General features: G+C 54.9%; 1 protein-coding gene across 2 annotated transcripts; it reads right to left on the minus strand.

Moving 5' to 3' along the window:
• Positions 1-3,504: 3,504 nt before the first annotated feature.
• GTSE1 (G2 and S-phase expressed 1) lies at positions 3,505-22,821 on the minus strand. 2 transcript variants are annotated; one of them, XM_086711990.1, is made up of 12 exons: positions 22,714-22,821; positions 22,366-22,471; positions 16,073-16,130; positions 15,366-15,969; positions 13,213-13,383; positions 12,308-12,434; positions 10,346-10,726; positions 7,144-7,216; positions 6,119-6,358; positions 5,004-5,208; positions 4,368-4,580; positions 3,505-3,923 (listed from the first exon to the last, which is right to left on the minus strand). In XM_086711990.1, the coding sequence occupies exons 2-12, from the start codon at positions 22,385-22,387 to the stop codon at positions 3,840-3,842; spliced, it is 2,178 nt and encodes a 725-aa protein (XP_086568116.1). In that variant the 5' UTR covers positions 22,388-22,471; positions 22,714-22,821; the 3' UTR covers positions 3,505-3,839. The 2 variants fall into 2 exon arrangements, with proteins under 2 accessions (XP_086568116.1, XP_086568117.1); XM_086711991.1 differs by lacking the exons at positions 10,346-10,726; positions 22,714-22,821 and having other exon boundaries at positions 22,366-22,522.
• Positions 22,822-24,387: the final 1,566 nt, after the last annotated feature.

Genomic DNA, 24,387 nt, shown 5'->3' on the forward strand with positions numbered 1-24,387 from the left:
GCGAGGAGACGGGGGAGGGGAGGAGCTGGTTCCTAGGAGAGGGCACCTCTAAGCAGGAGAGCCAAGTGATCTCATCTAAATTCAGGAAGATTCTCCTGGGTGCCCTGCGCAGAGGACGAGCTGGGAGCCTGGTTAGGAGGCGTGACAGCCACCTAGGGAAGAGATGTACTTGCAGGTAGAATCTAGCCCTTGCTGCGCGAATGGCTGTGAGGGGATGAGAAAGACCGTGGAGGACTTGATGTTTCTCTTCCCGGAGGAGGGGGTGACCTGCCTGATCCGTGTCAGGTGCCTGGGGAGAATCGGCTGTTCTGAACGAGTGCGCACGGGAGCGCCCGCGTGGGGCAGCCGGGCAGAGGACCGGTGGCGGGCACATTTCTGGAGGACAGAAACAGGAGAACCCGGAGACATTCGCTGGGCCTAAAGGAAGACAGTGGAAAGGCAGAGGGGTGAGGGTGTGGTGAAGGCAAAGGAAGAGGACCAGGTTGGAAACCTGAACGGAGCAGGGCGGGCGGAGAGCCTGTAAGAGCGAAGAGGTGGTCACTGCGGAGTACCAAAGCAGGGGATTGGCCCGGCTCAGACCAAGAGGGTCACGGGGCCCAAAGGACTGATTTGGGTTGACACCAGAAGCTGCGTGGTCCGCACCAGCAAAATACAGGCATTCTGTAAGTCAGCGACTCTCAACTTTATTCACTTCAAACCCAGCGTCACGTTTTACAGGGTGGCCCAGAGGTGACACCAACCTACACATAGAACCACAAAGAATGCTTCTCCAACCGGTTTTTACTTTTGCAATACGCCACGTACATATAATAGATGTTCCGTTTGGTTCTTTTTCATTTTGAAATACTGCAGTCCACCAACATAGTGGTGAAGTCTAAAGTAGTCCACTCCACTAAATTAGTTTCATGTAGAATTTGAACCATGGTTTGAAAATGCCGGGGAGGAAATGCGGCAGCAAATGCAAATAAATGGAAATCGGGCCAATAAACACCCCCCCCCCCCCCCCCCGCAAAGCTTCAGGTTAGAACTGGGCTCGTTTTTAATAGTTTCTTGACAGGTTGACAGTGGGCGCAAGTGTTTAAACTCGGATGATTATTAAGGCAAGGCATTTTCCTGAGGACAGAACTACCTCGAGGGTCTAGAGAGAAACGAGGAAGGCCCCCAGTCTCCATTTCCCAGAAGAGAAGCAGGAACTGCCAGCTGGAGAGTCGTGGCTGCCGGTGCCACGAGCAGGCACAGGGCGAGCTCCCCGACAGGCCGGAAGGCCACAGGGCCCCTCGGGGAAACAAGAACGACTGCTTTTTCTGAAGAGGGTGTCATCCAATAACACATCCAATGAGAGTATCGGTTTCATCTTGGACTTCCCAGAAGAGATGAGTAAACACAGTATTTGGCCACCTGGCCTTCGGGCAAATTTTGGGGTGAACCTTTAGTGGGGTCTGTGGCAGTGGCTGAACCACGGGGTGGGTATTTTGGCTCAGTCTAGAGGACCACGCCCTTCCTGGATGTGGCAGTTTGGTACAAGGGCAGAAGCCCAGTTTTCCTGCCCAAGCAGAGGGATTTTTTTCAGGTCTGCTACCCCCCCCCCCCCCAAAGTGGCTGAAACATGATACATTTGCTACATTTTCTGCTTTTCAGTTAAAGGCAAGGTATTTCAGCTACTTTGGATGGCGCAGTGATAGGAAAGACAATGAATTCTCAAGTGCCATGTGCTGAGAGCGATGTAAGATTAGATTTCAGAGGCTTGCACCAGAAAATTAATGAAATATGATAAAAACCGGGTGAAGTTGGGCCTCTTAAACCCAGGAGGGTGGCCCTCTAGTGGCAGCCAAGGTCCTGTCTCCAGGGCCAGTGTGTCCTTTCCCACACTGAGCCCTTCGGGTGGTGCACTTAGGAGGAAAAAGAGAGCCTGGGGGACGTTCTGCCAGGAGGTGCTGCGTATCCTACACGTGCCTTTCGGGGGCCGTCTCCCACCCATTTGAGAATTAGAGTCCTATTACTTCTGTCTTGCCTGAGGACACCTGCAGATCGGATGGCACCCCTGGGCCCCAGTAAAAGCCTGGCCGCTCCTGAGGCAGCCTGGGGGGAGGGGCCCAGGACGGAGGGCCCAGCTCACACCCTGGGTTTGGATGGGATGGCCAGAGCCCCACTAGGTAACCGTGTATTAGCTAAGAGTTCAATGCACCTCCCTCCCACCACTAGGCAGGGAAGCCTGAGCTTTGCCCCCCACCACATCCCCGGGGCCACACGGCCTGCCTCATCTCCATGAACACGTGGGGCACTGGGCCGGCTCAGTCCGTGGAGCGTGCGACTCTTGACCTTGGGTTCGTGTAGAGATTACTTAAAAATAAATAAATAAAACTTTTAAGAAAACAACATGGGAATGAACTGATTCAGTTCCAGGTTTGGGGTTTTCCCCTGTGAATCGCGGGGCCACGGAGGAGGAGTGGGCCGCTGGGCTTCCCACAGGATCCCTGCTCCCGCCAGCCGGGGGTGGGGGTGGGGGGGGGGGATTCAGACAACAAGGTGAGTTGCTCCGAGTCTAACCGTGGTCTATTCAGACGACTGCGCGAGGCGCTCACACGTCCGAGCAGCCCCGCCTTTGAACGTAAAGCTTCTACCCACAGGCGCAGCCATGCTCTTCGGGACGTCTGCTTCCCCTCTGCAGACACCACAGGAGTCACCTTCCCGTTCCCGGCGTTAACCAGAGAAAGCTCAAAGTGCAGCCCCCCGCTCCCCGGCTCTCCCCGCTCAGCCCCGGTCTCGTGCAGGAAACAGCAGGTGGGAGCCCAAAAAGCAGGTGCACGTAGTGCTGTGTGCTGTGAGGCCACCGAACTGAGACTGAGAAATTTCCTCAAGAAGTGAGGTCTCTATACACACCAGTGGCTCGCAGGCTAGCTGGCTGTCAGAAAATATTAGAACGGCTTCAGGCAGGGACTACGCTGCCCAGTGGCCCTTAGCTCCGTTTCCTCCTGCCCTCCGGCCAAGGGCTCCAGCTTTAGCACAGCCGAGGGGTCCACTCCTCAGACAGGTGGCTCCTTACCTCTCTCACCTCCCCCTCCGTCCTGGCCGCCACCTCCCTAGAACGGCCCGCGCCCAGGGCGTCTGCATGCAGGTGCAGACTGCTGATCCTGCCCCCGACCGGGGCGGTGGGGCTTGGGGTCTGCATCTAAACCAGTATTTCTTCATACTCAATTTTGAAAATCACTCGGGGAAGGGTGTCCAGGTGGCTCAGTCGGTTGAGACTCTTGGTTTCGGCTCGGCCTGTGACCTCACACAGTTCGTGGGTTCGAGCCCCACATCAGGCCCCGCAGCTGGCAGCTCGGAACCTGCCTGGGATTCTCTCTCTGCCCCTCCTATGCTCGTGCTGTTTCTCAAAATAAATAAGTGAGCTTCTAAATAAAACCACTCGTGGAAACAGTGTGACTAACATCAATCTGGCATACTGGTTAATAATTAAAATAGTTACACCTGCTTAAAAATCAAGATAACCTTAAAATCGAATTCTGCTTTAATACATTTTCATTTATTTTCCAATTTAATTTAAACCTAGACTATTTACCTTTTCATGCAAACTTAATTTTAAAAATAGTCACTTGCCATTTTTACACGCAAAAGACACAAAACAAAATTCTTCACCTCCAGCCCAGCGTGTGGGGCAGCGGTAAGCTCGGGGCCGATTGCACAACATCCCCTCTAGGCCCAGGACCTTTACTTGGGGTTGTTGTAAACAACAACCACGAAACAATTGCTCCCAAGATTATTTCTAAGGGTTGAAAACCACCTTAGGACTGACAGTTCTTTTAACGAAATGTAAAACGCGAAGGGTTTTATTCTCCTCAGAACTTGAGAAGTGGCGAATCGACATTTTCCTTGTCAGCCTCGGGACTCAGCTGGATCAGAGGAGAAGTCAAGTCTATCAGCTGCAAGACAGAGGCGACGGGGTGAATGACGCGGCCGCGTGGCCCCTCCCGGCCCGCGAGCCCCCTCCGCCATGGCTCAGACACACTGAAAGTGCAGCCAGCACGTCTAAGAAGCCGGAAGGAGAAGATGCCACACGGAAGAACTCTGAGTTCTTGACACACATGTGCTCCCTCCTCACAAATCGGGCCCTGGGGGACCCTGGAGCGACAGTGATGGGACCCCTGCCCTCGGAGAGCTCCCGGGCCCCCAGGCAGGATCCCGCAGCAGGACTTGGTGAATTCTAAGCTCATGCCACCGCTGGAGGGTACCCCGACACGTGTCACTTTAGAGACCTCAGGGGCTGCTCTCGAGGGTCACCGCGACGTGCCCTGGGAGGAGGAACAAACCCAGAACTGAGACCACCCGAGGCCAAAGCCCACATGGAACCACCTGCTACTTCTCACCTGTGCCACCTCGTGGAGAGGCTTGGACGCGGTGGTTCTGTTCATGTCCGGAGTGTTGATCAGCAGGTCAATCAGAGGTCTGCCTTCAGAGCCCGGAGCCACGCTTGCTTCTGGAGTACCGCCCAGGTCCACGAGAGGGGGGCTGACGAGGGCTGGGCCCTCGGCTTTTGGAGCGATGGCAAGTTGCTCCAGTCTAAGATCCACAAGAATCGCCTAGACGAGAACACGAGATCTGAAGGCAATTCTGGTACCTTTTTGTCCACCGTGTTGAGAAAACAGGAAACCCAAGGAAGGATGGCCTTTAGCGGGGACAGCTGGCTGTGGTGTGCACGTACCGATGGGTGGAGTTCCCTCCTCCTTGGCCACCCCCACACGGCCCCCCAACTCCGTCTGCCTCTGGCCGATGGCCCACACTAGGGCTCCCACCGGCCTCTCCCACTGTCACTCTGCTTCCTACTGCCCGTCCTCTGGGCAAACACAGGAGGAGGGGAGAGGCTGGAGGTCCTGACTCCCACTCTCTGGCCCTGGGGGCCCGGGGACAACAGATGAAGTCCCAGAGAGGCAACTCGGCGGACCACCATGCTGAGTGACCACGCGGCTTGGGGGCAGAGTCCAGGGTCCCGGAGAACACGGTACCTCACGAGGGCGTGTGTCTTCGGGTGGCCGGGCCGCAGCTGGCACTCCTTCTGCAGTGATGCTTTTTGGAACAGCCAAGTCGCTCTTTTCAGGAGAAAAGTTAAGTGCCTGTGGCACAGCCGACGGGGGGGAACAGGACCCGTCAGACGACGAGTCCTCGCGCCTGGAGGCAGCCACGCTCCTGCTCGCCCTGGTTGGCGCGGCTCTGCGGGGAGAGAAAGGGCAGACCCCGTGAGGGACCGTAAGTGCTGGCTCGTCGGGCTAGGATTCTGTTCTGGGAGGAGATGGGTCACACGGGGCAGGGCGTGCTGGCTTTGGTTCCGGCTCCATCCGCGACAGCTCGAGTCCCTTTCTGACCTTCAGCTTCCTCGTGAATAAAAATAAAAGGCCCGAATGGTCTCGGAGGTCCTTTGGCTCTAAAAGCTTACCAGCCTGCTACCCACACGGGCCTGTTTTACACCCTTCCCTTCAGTCCGCGAAGTGGACAGAGACACGCTTGCTCCACGTTCAGGTAGAGAGGAGAGAAATGCTCCGATGAAAATGAAGCAGGAAAACGGAATAGAGTGACCGGGCAGGGAGGCGGGACTTTCCAGAAAGGTCCCCGAGGTTGGCCCCTGAACGTGGACTTGAACCGTGGAGGGGCAGCGCATCCCAGACGGAGAGGACGGCCAGGACAGGACCGTCTGCCACGCGCTGAGGGAGGGGGCGGCGGGGCTGGAGCAGTGACAGGGACGGGGGCAGGGGAGGCGGGAGAAGCAGGTGGAACGGACGCGGTAGCAAATGCGGAGTCTGTTTCTCAGGAAGCCTGAGTGTGGTCACCCCTGGCCAAGACTACGGGACTGTCCTGGGGGCCCGGTTGCAAAGACCACACCAGACCCCAGACCCCGGGTGTGGGTGCACCTTACTGAGTCTTCTGCTCAAAGGGCTCCCCCCAGTGAGAGGCCACGGCCCACGGCGACGGGGTGATTGGCAGGTGCCGTCCCTGCTTGCCCAGCCCTTCAGCCCAGTCGGGACAGTACGCTGGGTGGGAACGAGGATGTTGGAGCAAGCAGGTGCCCTCCTGCGCTTCAGGGAGCCACCGACAGGCTTCTGTGGCCGTCGCCTCTGCCTCTTACCTCGCTGCACATTTTTTCCGGAGTTCAGAGGAAAGCCGCGGAGCAGACACACACAGGGGAGAAGCCAGAGCTCTGGGCACAGTTTTAGGGGTCACCCGTGGAAGGCTGGAGAGCCGACGGCTGGCGGGCGTGGGCAAGGCTGACCCACGCCTCGTACTCACAGGGGTCGTCATACCGCTTAAATGTCCTGGTGAGGCCGGCCCAGATGAGTGTCCAGCGGGAGTGCTGTGGACAACTACCCTGGAAAGACAAAATGAGAGTCTTCAGCAGGCATGAACAAAAAGAAGATTCTATTCATCCAATATGCTAATGCAGTAAAAAGTCCTGTGACTTCAACAGACGAGACTCAGGCCTGCGAAGCCCACTGGAGGTCTGCTCTGGGGAGGCAGGGCCACCGCCAGCACCCTGGGAAACCCTGCTGTCTCCGGACAGAGCATGCGAACGCACCTCGTGGGAGGTCCGCAAAACATCTAAACATCACCTCTGACAGCGTAGGTATTTCCACGAGGAAATCCAGAGCCACAGCGGGGACTGCCCAGGCTCACACGCACACAGGGAGCCGTCACTGCGTGTTCGTTCATTCCAGCGCTCGGGTCACCTGAACCCCACGTGAGTGCACAGGACTGAATGCGGGCACCCGCGGCTCATTTCTCACACATCCCGCTTTCCAATCTGGCGATACGTGTGGCTGTAACTGCCGGTGAATCCTCCTGCTGATTTGTTCTGCGGTTTCTGATAAAGACGGTCTGTGTGGAGTCAACCACTATTTTAAATAGGTCGAGGGTCGCCGGGGGGTTCTGTCGGTTGAGCGTCCGACTTCGGCTCAGGTCATGGTCTCACGGTTCGCGGGTTCGAGCCCCGGGTTGGGCTCTGTGCTGACAGCTCAGAGCCCGGAGCCTGCTTCGGATTCTGTGTCTCCCTCTCTCTCTGCCCCTCCCCTGCTTGCACTCTGTCTCTCTCTCTCTCCCTCTCTCAAAAATAAACATTAAAAAAAATAAAATCAAAGGAAGTGGACAACTCCTCACCTTCCCACTGATGTGCAGGAATATGGCCTCTGTGCCCGACAGGACTTTGGCATTGCACTGTCTGCAGGCTCACCTGAGCAAGAGAGGAAGTGTGTCCCGTCAGTCAAATGTGGATCAAGTGACAAACCCACCGCAGGGCCCTGTCCCTACTGTCCCCGTGTCTGCTCTAGCAGGACAGCTGGTGTCACAACCACAAGGGTGCTCGCGACCACGGAGGGAGCCCGCTGCCACGGTCGCAGGGCCGCATGTTCTAACGGCGTGGGGCTCCCCATGGCCTATCCGGCACTGAGTTTATGAGAACAGTTTGGCCCAGGGTGAATGATGAACGGTGTTCATGGACAGCCCTGTCCCTGACACTGTGACGAAAAGAGAAACCGATTTCAGAGGCGCGTGAGGCGTCATTAGGGGCACGGGCAGCAGAGGGTAGCAGCCGACGGGCACTGGGACCGGTCCAAGTCGGCGAGACCGGCAGATGACCGTGTGGTTGGAGGAAAGGCAGCCAGAGGCACGCCCTGGCCTCGGGCACCCGGGAAGAAAGGCAGCCGACGCCGCCAAGCACACTCGGTGCGCCCCGTGCCGTGGACGCTCCGAAGAACCGCTTTCAGCCAACACGCTGAGCTCCCTGCCATGGAAACCTCAATCTTATCTCCAAGGGTGACCGCTCCCACGGGGCCCGAACCCACACCTTCAACCACCTGCTCGGCACGGCCCTCAGCACAGCCCCGAACTGTGGCACCTCGCGCTCAACAGGTGCAAACCGGGCCAGTGGGCTCTACCCGGGGCTGCCGTTCCTCCAGCCCTCTCCTGGGCCCCTGGGCGTGGGAGGCAGCACCCGGGCGCCCCGCGGAGGCCTCCGGGTCACTCCCGAGTCCCCTCCCACGCCGCCACGAGCTCAGCTCCCCTCCCCCCATGGTCTCCTGTCCACCTCACAGCCGGGCTGCCACGGAGCCCTCCCAGCTTCCATTCTTGCCCACGAAGGCCTGTTCATCACTCAGGGGAGGGATCTGCTGGAGGCCAGGACTCCCCGCCTAAAACCCTCTTCCTTAGCACCTGCACTGGCCCCCGGCCGCCTCAGTCCCCACCTCTCATGACCCTTCCCCTCGTTCACTAACTTGGCTGAGGTTGCTAGTGTTTGATCAGTATCCGCCCTCTTCTTCTCAGGAAGGAACCTGAGCGGGGCGAGAAGACAGCACGTCTTAGCACCCCTGGCAGGGAAGCACGGTCACATGACTGAGGCCTGAGCGAGGGGACAGAGAGGGGCACACACAACTTCCGTAAGCGCTCTCGCAAGGTAGGGGTGTGGTCCCCTTCGCCCGTCCCACCCTTGCAGCTGATGGGGCGGAAGGTGGGGCTGCAGCAGCTGCATTAGAGGATGAGGAAGAGACACCGGTCACACGGCAAAATGAGACAGAGACGGCCTGGGTCCTCAAAAGGCTTCAGGGCATTAAAGGCCACCTGTACCGGCCAGCAGTGCTGGAGACTTCAAGAGACAAGCACCTCTACTTGAGTGAAGCTACAAGAACCCTCTCCCTTAAGGCAGCTCTGCACGACCTCCCACGTTACGCGGATTTCTTAGATTCATCTGCCTCGACCGAGCACCTGCCACCTGCCACCCTCCAGATACCACGCCGGTGCCACTCACAGCCAGACAGGGAGGCAGCCCGGGTCCTGGGCCACAGAGGAAACACACGCGTGCGGAGGGAGACTCCGAAAGGCCAAGGTGAGGACAGCCACTGGGAACAACGGCCACCGTTCGCACAGGGCTGGAAACTGCCCACGTCCCACCGGCCACAGCAGGGACCTCGGGAACACGCAGCACGTCCGGCAGGGACCGGGCAAGCACAAGTCAGCAGCAAGGCCACCTGTTCCCGAGAGTATAGGCCACTCGAGACCTGCCCCATCGAAGCTTTAAAACAATCCTCAAGGGGCGCCTGGGTGGCGCAGTCAGTTAAGCGTCCGACTTCAGCCACGTCACGATCTCGCGGTCCGGGAGTTCGAGCCCCGCGTCGGGCTCTGGGCTGATGGCTCAGAGCCTGGAACCTGCTTCCGATTCTGTGTCTCCCTCTCTCTCTGCCCCTCCCCCGTTCATGCTCTGTCTCTCTCTGTCCCAAAAATAAAAAAAAAAAAAAAAAAAAAAAAAAACACACAATCCTCAAAAGGCTCAAGTCGACCTGCGATTGAAATGCCTGCCAAAGCAAGGTTCTACTTCTTAAAGCAAAGCAACAAAATGCAGATCTTCCAAGATTTTAAACCTATACTGTAAACAACGATTACACACGAAGAGGCAGGAAAATGTGGTCATAATCAGGAAAAAAGTCAGTCACTAGAAACAGACCCCCAAATGACCGGGAAGGTGGCATTAGAAGAAACAGTGTAAATCAACTGTCATAAATATGTTCAAGAATTTAAATAAACACCATAAGGACAAAGACGGGGAAACTACAATGTCAAAAAAGAAAAATGAACTGAATGGGCGTAACCACAGATTAGACGCGCCGCAGAGAAAGACAGGTAAGCGTGAAGACAGGACGTTACAGATGTCAAAACTGAAACACAAGAAAAGGGGGAAACCCTGGGCCTCCATGACCTACAAGCCACATTGAGAAGTCTAGACACGTGTAATTAGGGTCCCTGTAACTAGGGGCAGCAAGCAAACAGAATCTGAAGAAATAAGAGCCAAGTTTTTTTTCCAGAATGAATTAGAAACATCAACCCACAGATCAAAGCAGCTCAGGAACCCCCAAGAAGGATAAACTCCAAAAAAGCCACTTCAAAATTCATAATAATCAAAATGCTGAAATTAACAATAGACAGGAGCTCCTAAGAGGAGCCTGGGAGCAGTGATGTAACGGAGGAAAGAATGCGGGATGGGGATTCCACTGAGTGCTCGTCCAAAATGATGCAAGCTAGAAGATGCTAGGACAACATATTCAAGGTGTTTTAATAGCGACGCCTGGGTGGCTCAGTCGGTTAAGCGTCTGACTTCGGTGCAGGTCATGATCTCACAGTTCATGGGTTCGAGCCCCGCATGGGGCTCTGTGCTGACCGCTCAAGGCCAGGAACCTGCTTTGGACCCCGTGTCTCCCTCTCTCTCTGCCCCTCCCCTGCTTGTGCGCATTCTCTCTCTCAAAAAAATGGATAAACGTTTAAAAAAAAAAAAAAAAAACTAAGAAAAACATACAGAAAATGCTCCATTCCTCACCAGTAGAAAACTTGGGGACCTTAAAGTGACTTGTTGGGGTGGGCATCGCCTTTGTCTTGCAGGGTAGCCGGGAATCACGCCCTCTCACACTCCCGGCCGTATTCAACGGAGACGGCGGCGACCAGCTGGAATGAGAGCTCAGCCCTGGGCCTCCCTGTTCCAGAGTCCGGGCTTGGGCGACAGCCGCGGGGGTGAGCGCCTTGGCTGGCTCCCTTGTCACCTCTGCAGCCGAGGTCCATTTACTCCTTCTGCAGGACGCACCCCCAGGGCCTCCCTGCAGGGACTGCCGGGACACAGCAGGTCCCACTCTGCCTGACTGGCTGGTGCAGGACACAGGCGGGGAACTGTTCGCAGGAAAACTTGCAGGTTCGCTTGATTTAGCTGGAAGAGGAGACACGACGTCTGGTTATGGCTGAGGCCTGGGTCACTTTTAAATTATGAAGTTACTTGACAAACACATACAAGGTACGCTGTCTTCACCGTATCTACCTGAAAATGTTTTCAAGTGAAGGAAATGTATTTCTATCCTCACGATCTCCATGTAAGAGAAACACAGGACCTGTGAGCAATATTCCGTACACCCGTCAGGTAACATCCTCAAACAGGACAAGCTGGGTCGCTCATGGCTCAGCCGAGTGCGTTGTAAGGTACTAACTCTAGACGCGATTACCAGGACGCACGTAAGCGTACGTAAATTCGAACTCTCCCCCTCCACCGACTGTGTCAACAGCAGACATCTACGCTGGCTGAGCAGACACAAGCGGGCGGTCCAGCCGCGCCTCTGGGCAGGGAGGAAGGGAGGGAAGGGCGAGAGGAGGCGCATTCATCACTGGTGGGCTCCCTCGAGTCCCAAGGAGGCTGGGTCATGGCCATCACGAGCGCCATTTAAAACAGAAGGACGGCGACCGAGGTCCTCAGGTGCCAATATGCCCCGTGCAGAAGGCAGGCTGGCGAGATCCCAAAGAAGGCCTCGGAGAGAACGGCTGACGCCATAGCTCTTTTGTTCAGTGCGTAATGGCTTTACGGTGCTCCCCCCGCCCCCACAACCGTCCTGTCTGACCCAGCCTCCCCAGTGTGTACCACGCAGAAAGACCCACACTCAGGCCCGTTCCACGTCCGTCTCAACCTTTAGCGGCTAGGAACGGAGGGCCCCCGAGTGAAAACAGTGCTGACGCCCTGCACCGCCGCGGCCACTCAGGCCTCACAACCTCCGACGAGACAGAACTTCCTTTCCCCGAACGCGGGCCACGCGCTCCTTCTGATGCCCGGAAGAGCGCGTCCGGGGAGGCTCTGTCCTGCGGTGTGTCCGGTTCTGGGAACAACTGGAGTTCTCTTGGCCGCCACCTGGCAGCGGGGGCTCCAAATCACGTCGGCCTAACTCCAGAGCTCACGCTTTGTGGTTTGACAAAACGCGCACAGGTCTGCACCGCAAATACGCGTGGAAGAGGGCGGAGTCCTGAAGGGAATCCAAGGCTTCCCCCCACAGGTCACGAGGGCTCCTCCCCTTTACCACCAGATGGCGCCCTTGGCTTGCGAAGGTTACCACCGGGCAGAGGCGGGTTTGGGTCGGGGTTTAAAGAAGCACAGGCAGTTACAAGGGCCACGTGCCCTACGTTATCTGGAACAGTCCTATTTTTAAAACCTGTGTGTGATTACATGTCACTGGGCTGGTCTCAGCGTCCTCGTGTGTCGCGGGCACGTGGAGCGTCCACCAGCTTTGGGACGGCTGGAACCAACCTGCCCTAAAACCCCTGGCCTGAGCGTGCCCCTTCTCAGAGGAGAAACCCTGGAGGGCAGGGGGCCCGACACAATGTCTCCTGCCCCAGACCGCAGCAAACCCTCCAGAACCTTCTGCTGAGTCTACGTGGTTCTGTGAAAACAGTCTCAGTGGGTCAGATAGCATTCAAGGCCTTGCCTCTCGAGACGCGGGCGGGTCTGGGCAGGAGACGCTGGCTGGCTTACCTCTGCAAGTGGCCGGAGAAGCACACACACTGGAAATCCCACCAGAAACAGACCCTGAGGAAGACGACTTCCTTGAAAGACCGCCAGCACACCCACTTGGTTTTAACAGGGTCCTCTTCGGCCCCAACTGAAACAAAACATTAAAAAACAGAGTCATCGAAGATTTTGTTATCTACCCATTACTTTTTTATGCCAAAATTGGGTTTAAAAATATTTTAAATGTTTATTTTTGAGAGAGAGAGAGAGAGAGAAAGTGAGCAGGGGAGGAGCAGAGTGAGAGGGAGACAGAAGATCTGAAGCGGGCTCCTCGCTGACAACAGGGCTCCGACTCATGAACCATGAGATCATGACCTGAGCCACCCAGGCACCCCCCTAAAATAATTTTTAATAATTGAGTAATCATCATCTTAAGTGTAAAGAAAAGGCCAAGCAGTACTTCTCAAGCGCGGTCTTCAAAGCCCTGCATGAGTGACAAACGTGGGGGACTCCTGAAATGCAGATGTTGGGGCTCTGACCCTGCCCCCCGAGTCTGTAGCTGGGGCCCAGCTTCTGGCGAGTACATCAGCGGTTCTCACACGCAGCACCGTTTAACCACAAAGCTGCGGGCGCTCGTCTCCAGGCCTGTGAGCTGCGGTTTCCAAGCAAGGACGTCCCATGTCATCTGAGGGCAGCCGGAGCGGCGCAGACACACACAGGCTCGGAGAGGCGGACTTTTCTCAGTCCCCGGAGCCCCCCGCGCACGCCAGGCCGTGTTCTCTGCATTGCAGCAAGCTGCCTCTCACGGGTCCCAGTTTCAACCTTCCTAAACTTGACTTCAGTCAAAGACACACCACATGATACCCAAAGCCGCCCCTTTATTCTCCTTGCTCACAGGCCACACCCACCCACAGCTCTGGCAGACCCACCTTGCTCAGGACAGGGAGCGATCGCTTGCCTTGGACCAAGTGGCTGCCCCCGGCCGGCAAGCTGGCGCCCTCCCGGGCAGCACTGGATTTGTCAGGGGGCACGGCCCCGCGGGATTCCTTCTCATTTAGGTTTCTCACGCCGGAAGGGCTAGCTGGTGTCCTTTTCATAGGCTGAAAAATTGCAATTTGAATTGAGAGCAGTCTGGCCGCGGACAACGCGCAGATGCACCAAGGCGTCAATTTCGAGCACCAGCAGCACCGTCTATCTTCCCAGCGCTGTACGTGCTCAGTTCACCCGCTGGATGGAAGGGATGGAAGCGGACACGGCAACTGGCTTCCTCTGCCAAATTACCACGGACAGAAATGACGATGGCGTTTGCTTCCTCATTAAAAACAGCAAAATAATACTAAGATCGTTGCAGGAGAGAGATCCCCTAAAGCTATTCCTCAATCGGGATTCTTATTTAAAGATGATAATGAGGAAAGTGACTCTAGTGACAAAAACTCTTAAATGCTGTATGGAAAGGAATCACTCATTAAAAGGTCATTTCCTCTCCCCAAGAGGCAGCTCAGTGGCAAGGAATTTTCTCGGAGGAGCACTGAGAGCCATTTTTCTTTGGAGAGCAGAGTCAAACAAAGAATACATTTCTGACATATTTAGACGCAAGGGCATTCCTGGCACTGACCCCTGCGGATAAAAATAACCCCTTGTGACAAGGAGCGCTAATGAGAAGCGGCAGCAGCTCATAAGGTCAGAGCAACGAAACAATCACTTTCTTTTTCCTTCACAGCATTTTAAAACTTGAGATCTACCTCATGGACGTAAGTTTGCCATCTGAAAGTGTGCGTTGTCAGTGGTTTCTGCACGTTCACAGTGCTGTAAGGCCAGCGTCAGTATAATCTTAGACCATACTTGCTGTCCCTGAAGGAAACTGCTAGCCATTAGCAGGTGCCCCCGCCCCCCTACTCCCTCAACCTCCCCGCCTGCACACTGGCTGACCTACCCCCCTCAATACAATTCGCCCATCGTGGTCCCTCATGCCAACAGGGTCGTACAGCAGGTGACCTTTGGCGTCCGGCTGCTTTCACTAGGCAGGTCTTCAAGGGTCATCCATGTTCTACTATGTACTAATATGGCATTTCTTTATTGCCTGAGTCCAGCCCACGTGTTACACACAGAAATCCGTGCGCGGGTCCACGTATTACATAGAAGACCCGTATCCCTCTTGTTCTGGAGACCTCACTTTGGAAACTGACATCCAAACGGGCTCCAGCAGGAGGAGTTCGTGTGATTAAAGGAACGACGGCCCAGCTCCTTAGGGGAAGCGATGGCCAGCACGCCTCCTCCGTCCAGGCTCCAGTGCGGCACAAGCGCCTTCAGCTCGGATCAGTTCTGGGTCCTGAGCGCAGGGAGTCGCGCGGTTCGGGAGATGTGCTTGGAGAGGGAAGGCGCTCCCCGGCCCTCGCTAGCTGTTTTGCACGGACCCAGACTTGCTCATGACCCCACACAGCAACTCCGTAACCAGCTCAGAGAGCTGAGGCCCGGGGCCCCAGTTAGGAGCAGAGCTGAGAAGCGGTGCTCGGCGGGCTCCAACCTGCTGCCTCTCCTCGAAGCATAACTTCCTCCCCTGGGTGAGGCCGGGTCAGCGAGGCCTGGAAGCAGCCGTGGCGTGACCCTCCCTTTCTCCTGCCCTAGCGCTCCGCCCTACAAACCGCAGGGGCTGACCGAACCCCAAAGACCTGCCCGGCCGCTGCCACTGCCCAGGACGGCTCATCCGTTTTATTCCTGGGAGGAGAGCAGTCTCAACAAAATCCGGTTCAGGGAGGGGAACTGTTGGAAGCTGCTTGTTAATGCAGATGAAACCCCTAATGAGCAGGAAATCCGAAGCTGTAGCATCTAGGAAGGGATGTTTTTAAGTCATCCCAGGAGGAAGGCAGCCGCGCCTGCGTCCACGTGCACCCCAAACCCGGCTCCCCGTGCCGCTCCTGCCCCCCGTGGACTTGCGGTTCCTACGCTTCCCAGCCCTCAGCCCGGCTACGTTTCCAAGCTTCTCCCCACGACGGTTTCCGTTAGGGCCATAAACCGCGAGGGCTAAAACGCGAGGGAGCACCTAGTCCCGCACACGCATGTCCTGGCACGTGAACGTGTCTACCTGCTCCGCGGCCGCATGAATGGTTTTCCCTCTCACAGACGAAGCTCGGGGCCGTACCAACTGGCTGATGACCTTTTTCTGAGGCCCTGCCTGGTTTGGAGGGGGAGCAGCACCGGGTTCCACCGGCAAGGAAGAGCGAGGCGAGTGCAGCGGTCCCTGCGTCTGGGCTTGGCCGGCCTGGGCAGAAGCTGCCCCCAAGGGGGTCTGGCTCAGCGGTGCCCTCAAGGGGCTGTCCGACAGGTAATATGTCTCCCTCTTCAGCGACCTGGGGCTCTTCCTCGTTTCCATTTCTTTCTCAAACAGGTTTATCTTTAATTTCGATTCCTGGATAAATCTCTCCACGCTCTGGCTCCAAAGGTCTTCGGGCCTGGCCGCTTGGGCTGCCTTGTTTTTGCTTTTGCTTTCGATCTGGAAGGCCAGCAAGTGAGCCTCCGTGTACACTTCCACAAACTTCTCCCCAGCGAGAGGGCTCCAGGTGAAGTGACCTTCCGAGCCTGGCAGAAGCGGTTCTTCGGGAACGTGGGGATTTAACTCTAAGCTGGCAGCGACACATCTTTCTTTATGCCCCACGGGTCCAAAGAAGACTTCATCATCTTCGTTTGCACTGTTTTAAGATAAAAGGATCATTAAGGACACTGGCAGTTAAATGAAAGACCTTACCGAATGCGGTTAAGCCCAAGGCAAGGGAAGAAAACTCATCTGTTTACCTTGAGGAAGACAGTGAAAGATCGAAGTCAAACTTTTCATCGGCCAGGAGAAGAATGTCTGTGGGGGGAAAGTCCCGTGTTATTTGAGGGCTGGGGTTGACAGAGAGAAAACATTACCAGTCTCTACAGCTATAAAAACAATGACAACATTTCACTCCCCAAAGTGTACCTTATCATGATTTTAACAGTCACCTCATCACAGAGGGCTCAAGGTTATCTTGGTTTTTTTGTTTTCTTTTTAAAATAGCATCAGCCGTTGTGTGTTTGCTGAGCTGCCCCAAAAGTCTAAGTCCTTATCTTTAAGGTATAATCTAAAATGCATCCACCAAGTCATTGAACTAGTTTTTTCTAGACTAGGTAAGTCATTTTCAGGTTAGAGCATTTTCAAAAAACCACCTGCTTCAGGTTCCCTAGAATTCAATTCCTGGCTTACAAGCCATAGAATGCCTACTGCTCTTTCAGAATCAAATTCCCTATCATTCGCATGTGCAGTCGCCACTCCATTCGTATTTGCTGACTCCCTTCGCTTCCAGAGCCCAACTCGCCCCAGAAGAAACTGCACTCTGTATCCCCCATAGTACCTCCATAGGCCCGGTCTAATAAGCCTGCTCCCTCCACCAAACCTCCAGCTCCCAGGCAACTTCTCCCCCCACCCCTGCATCACCTTGACCTGACCTCTGTCACCACACTAGCCCTGCTGCAGATGTCCCTTCACTCTTCCGGGGCCCCAACTAGACTGTAAGCTCCCCCAAGACAGCAAATGTCCACCACTCTCCCAAACTCCCTCGTGTCCAGCAAGGGGCGTCGACACTTGGCAAATAATTATCGAAATGTGCTGAACGGGTATGTCCGCCACGTAAAGTTGATACAGTGCTTTCACAAATCACATCTATTTGACCCTCATAAATGATGCAGCACACTTATTAGAACCATAAAGATTTAACATATACTAATATCCTAATTAGACCCTCGTTAGTCACACCAATTTTTCTTAATTACCCAATCAAGGGAAGGGTAGAAAGCACAAATGCACAAAAGAAGTAAAAGGAAATAAGCAGAGAGAGAGGAACTGAAAAGATTCATAAGCTAGTCTGCTCAATTCCAGGCACATAAACCTAAGAGCCTGGCTGAAATGGATAATTTTCTAGAAAACGGAGTTTATTTTTTGTATTTAAATTACTTAAATTGATTTATTTCTAAAACAGACTCCAGAAGAAAAGGAAAAGACCTTAACAGTTCAATGACCACGAAATAACTGCACGGACTTATTCAAGGGCTCTTCTCCTCAAAAGAGCCCAAGTCCACAATAGTTTCACAGGAAATTCTGTCATGTCTTTCAAGAATGGATCATTCCAGAACTATTTATATTGCTCCACAGGATAGAAAAAAGGAACTTTCAACTCACTATGAAGCAAGCATGACCATACCAAAAACCTCTAAAGTTAGCTCAGAAGGAAAGCTACAGACCGGGTTCCTAACATAAAAATCCTAAATAGGAATATTAGGTAACAGAATCCACCAACACATTAAAAGAAGAAGAACAGGGGTGCCTGGGTGGCTCCGTCAGTTAAGCGGCCGACTTCGGCTCAGGTCACGATCTCGCGGTCCGTGAGTTCGAGCCCCACGTCGGGCTCTGTACCGACAGCTCGGAGCCTGGAGCCTGCTTTGGATTCTGTGTCTCCCTCTCTCTCTGCCCCTCCCCTGCTCGTGCTCAGTCTCATTCTCTCTCTCTCCCTCGAAAATAAATAAAAACATTAAAAAAAAATTTTTTTTTAATAAAAGAAGAGTAATAGATCGTGACTAAGTGAAGTTCGTTTCAGGACTTCAGGATGGCTTAACTTTACACAACCCAGTAACACAATTGTTCTATTACTGGATCTGAAAGGAAAGCCGTAGGTCACAGCCATCTATGCTGACAAGACACTTGAAAAACTGCAACGAACTTTGTTGACTTTAAAAGCCCTTCCTAGGGGCGCCTGGGTGGCGCAGTCGGTTAAGCGTCCGACTTCAGCCAGGTCACGATCTCGCGGTCCGGGAGTTCGAGCCCCGCGTCAGGCTCTGGGCTGATGGCTCAGAGCCTGGAGCCTGTTTCCGATTCTGTGTCTCCCTCTCTCTCTGCCCCTCCCCTGTTCATGCTCTGTCTCTCTCTGTCGCAAAAATAAATAAATGTTGAAAAAAAATTTAAAAAAAAAAAGCCCTTCCTAAAAAGTAATGGGTACCCGACAGATACGTGTTACCATACGAGGAAGCATCCACCTAGAGCCCAAAGCCAAACTGGGGTTTAATGGGATCCCGTCAGAAGCGCCCCTTCTGAAGTCAGGAGCGTACATGTGTGGTCAGTCAGGACAGGTTAACCCGCGCCAATATGACAACCCCCGAGTCTCTCACTCAGCCTCTAATTCTGCTGAGGGTGGGCTTGGGCCCTGCTCTCCGCCCTCCTCTCTGCACAACCCAGGAGCCTGGGGAGCCTGGTGTTGGTGCGGAAGAGAAGGGAAAGAGCAAATCCCGTGCCCGGAAGTAACACATACACAAACCACACTCCCATTTCACTGGCCGCCTTTCCCGTCCCCCGAGCTGAATCCTGCCTCAAGCAGGTGGGCAGGTACAATTCTATCATGTCCCCAGGAGGAAGGAAAAAAAAATAGAAAGGGGGAAAAAAGAAAAAAGTGGAAATACTAATAAACAGCACCAGAAACCACCATCTCTATGCAAATTAACCTGCAAGTCAGCATGAGGGATAATGGAAGTCCAAAGAGGAAACTCCGTGAAAGCTGGGCACTTGGAGACGATGTCGGCTGTCACAATTCCTGACACAGATCTGGATACACTAACTAACACAGACAAGGGAAAGAACCTGGAGGCAAAAATACCATGGTGCACAGGTGCTAAGATTGTAGACACCAAAAATCGCATGAATACTGTCATGAGTAGTGAAAGGATGCAACCAGGTGGCTGAGGACAAAATCATCACACAGCAATCTACGGTGTTCACGCCTACCAAGAACGGTTAGAAGACACGATGGAAGACAAGTCCTCATCACAAAGACCTACGTTAGCGGCAAACCCCACAAAATGCAGATACACAAACCTAGCAGGAAACACATAAGATTCACATAAAGAAAACTCAGTATATGATAAAAGTAGCCTGCGAAATAAAACGGGAAGACAGAGTATTCGATAAACGGTATTTTCCCTTAGAGGAAAATACATATGAAAGGAATAAGAAGAACCCACGGGGAAATTATGTTATAACCTGGAGTGAGGAGGTCTAACTATGACACCAAAGTGGAAGCCATAAAATAAAAGACTGATAGTACAATGTATAAATAACAATTTTAAAACTCTGCATGGCAGAGATCACCATGAGCAAAGACAAAGAAACAATAAGCAGGGAAAAAGTATTTGCAGCTCACATCACAAAGGGCTCATCTAGGAGCGGTGCCTACAGACTGCTAAGAAAACAAACAGTAACAGAAGAACTGACGAAGGATAAGAGCAGAGAAAATAACTGATGAAATGACATAAAACAAAAATAACCCTGAGATTCCACTTCTCCCCTATCAGATTGTCAAAGATCAAAAAGTCTGGTGCCATGTGGGCAAGGCTGCGGGGGAGAGACCAATTCCCAGACTGCTGGGGAAGGTGTCACTTGGCCGGCCCTCCTGAGTCACCCGGCAGCACCTACAAAGCGCAGGTGTCCCCCGGCCCAGCAAGCGGACTTGTGGGAGTACATGTCACGGGCAGTCACGGCGCAATTCGCCGCAGCAGCCTTTGAAAAAGCAAGACACCGGACACAAACTGATTAACGTTACCCACAGCAGATGGGAGAAATTATAGCACCCAACCTACCCCCCCCGAAAATGGCCACCACAGAGACACAAAAGAGAACGAGAACCCTGTGTTGACTTACAAAAAGCATCAAGATAAATGAGGTGCCCAAACCAGGACGCAGCACAGGGCCCCATCCGCTAGAAAAAGAGGACACTCAGGGGAGCCTGGGTGGCTCAGTCGGTGGAGTGTCAGACCTCGGCTCCGGTCATGATCTCACGGCTCATGGGTTCGAGCCCTGCGTCGGGCTCTGGGCTGACAGCTCAGAGCCTGCAGCCTGCTTCAAATTGTGTCTCCCTCTCTCTCTGCCCCTCCTCCATTCGTGTTCTGTTTCTCTCTCTCTCTCAAAAGTAAATAAATATTAAAAAAAAATTTTTTAAGAAGAAAAGGAGGGCAGTCAGCCGACAACATATACACATACTGGTTTCCTCTTGCACAGATTAGCTCCGGAAGATCGAACGGACCAAAGACATCGATGGCCTTTGGAGGGGCGGCTGGGTGGCTGAGGGGGAGGCTGCAGGAGGTGGCAACGGGCAGGGTCAGATCCTGGAGGGTTTGCAAGCCCAGGCAAGGAGCTTTTATCCAAAGTGCGACAGGAAGCTACTGGAGGTTTTAAGCGGAAGAGTTATGATCTACCTTGTGTTTTCAAAAGGTTACCCTGGCTGCTGTGTAGAGTGGATGAGAAAAGCAGGCCGTATCTCCTGAAATCACGCATTGGCCAAAGTCCAAAATGTCCGAGTGGGTGGAAGTGGCTGAGAGGCACACGGTGGCGGCCTCCGGGTGGGGTTGGAAAGAGGGAGATGGATCCAAAATCTATTCGGAAGGTGGAAATCGCAGTAAATGATGATTGAATGAACACGGCCCCTTCACAACTTAGCTAAGTATATGGAGGAGCCGTTCCCTTCCATGAGAGGACAGAGAGCAGCCCAAGCGCGGGGAGATGGGGGGCACACTGAGTATGAAGTGCAGGACAGGGGAAGATGCCAAACAGGTGGGTGGATATACAGCCCAGAGCTCGGAGGAGAGGCTGCGCTCAAGACAAAATGCGGCACCACTAGAAAGGAGATGGCTTTTCTAAGTTTACTTATTATTTATTTTGAGAGAGACAGAGACAGCCCAAGCAGGGGAGGGGCAGACAGAGCCCAACACGGGGCTTCAACCCACGAGACGGTGAGATCAGGACCTGAACCGAGATCAAGAGTTGGACACTTAACAGACTGAGCCAGCCACACGCCCTGCAGATGGGGTTTAAAGCCATGGGAATGTCCGAGAGCCCTGGGGTATGGATACAAAGAGACCCCAGAGACCTCGTCCTGGGTCAGATTAGCTTCAAAAGACAGTGGAGGAAGAGGAGGCTGCAAAGGGATGGATAAACCAACCAGAGAGGTGGAAGGAAAACCAAGGCTGCCTTGGAAGCCAGGTGAGAGGGAAGTTTCCAGAAGGAGAGGTCAGATGTCATTGAGAGGTTGATTAACAAGAACAGAAAAGTGATAACAGGTTTGGCAACATGTATGTTGTAATTGATGAAAGCAGCTTGAACAGAGTGGTGAGGACCGAGGGGTTGGTCGAGGAACGCGGGAAAATCGCAGAACAAATAGAGAAAGCTCTGGAAGGCGGGCTCCCAGAGTGGAGGATATGGAGACAGAACAGAACGTATCTGTGTGTCAATGACAAGCAGGAGCGAATGAACGGACAGGCACAAGGTGAGGCCACGGAGGGAGGGTGACACGAGGGGTGTCCTCAGAAGCGGCAATGAGGATTCTACATGCACAAGGAAGGGACTGGTATCTGAAAGGGAGGAGAAGCGGGTGCAGCGGCAAATCCCTTTCTAGACAATGAACAAGTGAGGAGATGGGCAAAGTCTCTAGCACGGTTTCAGCAAAGCGGAAGTTATCCGGGTACCCCGTCTGCCTGCCGCACAGGGGTGCGTGAGGAACAAAGGATAGGGGATGTCGACAGGCTTTAAGAGAAAAGGCGGGTGCGGCCCTTCCCTCATTCTGCGAGGCTGGATTCTCGCCGGGGTGCTCAAACCAGACAGGGACAGAGCGAGAGGAAAAGCCGCCGAGATTCTGAACACACTTTGGCAAACAGAAACCGGCGGCAGACGCGGAAAGAACGCACCGAACTCCCTCCCACAAGTGTGTGAGTTCCTGCGAAGTGCCAGGCAGTGTTCTCCGCACTGGGTGTACACAGCGAGTAAAACTGGAAAGGATCCTGCTACCACGATGAGAATCTAAAGCCGTGTTGGGGAGGGGGGGGCGGGGTGCGGTGCGGGATGCAGAAAACGGAAGGAAGGAAGCCGGAAGGATGCAAACCCCCTGAAGACAGGGATCGTGAGCCGCACGGGCACAGAGCACAGGGTGAGCACTGAATAAACCAAGGACTACGTTCTCACAGAAGCATGAACGCCACCTGCATCCTCACTGAGCTCCCTGCACGGCGGCGCTGCGGCCACAAGGACATACCATCCTTCTTGGGAACCTCCATCCCGGCCTCTCGAGACTGGCTGGCTGAAGGCGCGTCGGTCGCCAAGCGTGTCCTCCTTTCACGGCGAGGGCTGTCAAGAAGTCACTGCGGGAAGGGCGGGGCCAGCAGGTGAGCCGGTGTCAAGGCCCAGGACTCCCCCACCCCCACCCCCGACCCCTCCGCCCCCTTCCAGCGGCTGAGCGCCCCCAGGTCGGGAGCTCCGGGGGGCCCGATCGAGCCGGCACACCGCGGCCGGGGGCCGGACCGGTGGGGGAGGGGGGGAGACCCCGGCAGCCCCGACCGAACGCGCGAAGGGACCCCGCAGCCCGAGCCACCCCGCCCCTCACCCGAGCGGCGGCGACGCCTGGCGACCGCACCTCCGCCCGGGATTTAAACGCGGCGCGGCGAGCGCAGCGCGGGCTGCCGATTGGCCGGTTTGAACGGGCTGCGCAGCGTCGCCGCGCCCGGTGCATCCTGGGGGCCGCGGCCGGGGGAGGGCGGCGCGCGTGCGCACTGCCTCCGCGCGCGGGTGGGCGGTGCCCGCCGGCGTTCCGCCGTGAGCCCGCGGTGGGCGCGCAGAGCGGGGCGGGGCTTCCTTGCTGCGGGTACCGCGTGCCCGCCGGTTTGGCCCGGGGTGGCTACGCGTGACAAGGGACGTGGTTCCGATCCCAACTCTTCATCTGTAAATGGAGAGACTTCATTTCCTACAGCAGGATGTTGACTGTGAAGACCGCACAAAATAGGTGCACCTGTCTGCTTCGTAAAGCAGTTCGCACCGGTTATAATACCGTAGCAAGACCCGGCCCCTGCCCCTGCCCCTGCCCCTGCCCCGAGGAGCGCACCGGGTGACGCTGGTATGTGCCCCCCGGGCCAGGAGAAGCTGAGTGGTGGCGGAGAGCTGTGATGAGGGTCTGAGCCTGGCCAGAGGTGTGCGGCCCAAGCTTCCCCTGGGCTTCACAGCCGCTGGGGGGGTCCTGCGGGGGCAGATTGGAGGAGCGCGCAGGGTCCCGTGATCGAGTCTGCATGGAGGAATGCACAAGTTGGGGCAAGATCCCTGATCTGAGCGACGCGAAGCACTGACGGTGAACAGGGCAGTCCGCGGCAGCTTGAGACTGACCTCGCTTGAGCCTTGGACTGGCGTTCAGGTACATGTAATACCCACCTCGTGGGCGGGACAGTGGCATGAGGGGGTCCCCTCAGGACACAGTGTCATGAGGCCGTTACCCTAGGTATCTGGCACTGGTGGATGTAGCGGGATGTGGGAAGGAGGCGCCAGGGATGAAGCCTAGGGTCTGCCCTGCGAAGGAGGGAACTCCAAAAGGGAGAGCACCATTGTCAGGCATGATAATGAGCTATTTATGTGGGGCAGGTTGGGTGGAGAACTGTCCAGAAGGCAGCCATCCTGGGCCCAGGACCTACACCAAGAAGCCTTCCAGGCCGTCTGGCATCTGGACCATCCACACCAATCACCCCCATTTCACTGTGGTCCCTCCTCACTTCTGATCCTGAGTGCAGCTCCCCAGGAGACTGTGAGCCTAAAAGGCAGGGTGGGGTCACAGTCATGTGATGTCCCCAGCTTCACCCAGCCCAGCACTGGGCCCCAGGCAAGAGCTGAGAGCACGGAAGCTAGGTATTCAAGGGAGGTGGGGAGTCTAGCAGCTTGGAAAGAGCCCAGCCTGCCCTCCGCATCCCCTTTGGCTGGTCCTGGCATCCCCAAACACCTCTTTTCTATTGAAGGGCTCCCTCTATCACCTTCAACTTCTGTCTTCACTCCCCACTGCACTCTGATGTGCTGGGTCCCTGGACCCTGCCTTTCCCACCTGAGTCTCTGTCCAATGGGTCCTTTCTGAATTCCATTGTCTTTTGCTCAGATTCCTGCTTAACTACATAAGAAAGAAGGTGCCAGGCTGACCCAGGTACAAATCCCAGCTGCAGGTATCCGTCAGGAGCCTTTGGGTCGCAAGAAACAGGAAACCAGCTTCAAGCTGGCTTTAGAGGAGAATTTACTGGCTCAAGGAACA

This window comes from Puma concolor, chromosome B4, assembly GCF_028749965.1.
Source record: "Puma concolor isolate L17-30 chromosome B4, mPumCon1.1.hap2, whole genome shotgun sequence".
In the NCBI taxonomy this organism is placed as follows: Eukaryota; Metazoa; Chordata; class Mammalia; order Carnivora; family Felidae; genus Puma; species Puma concolor.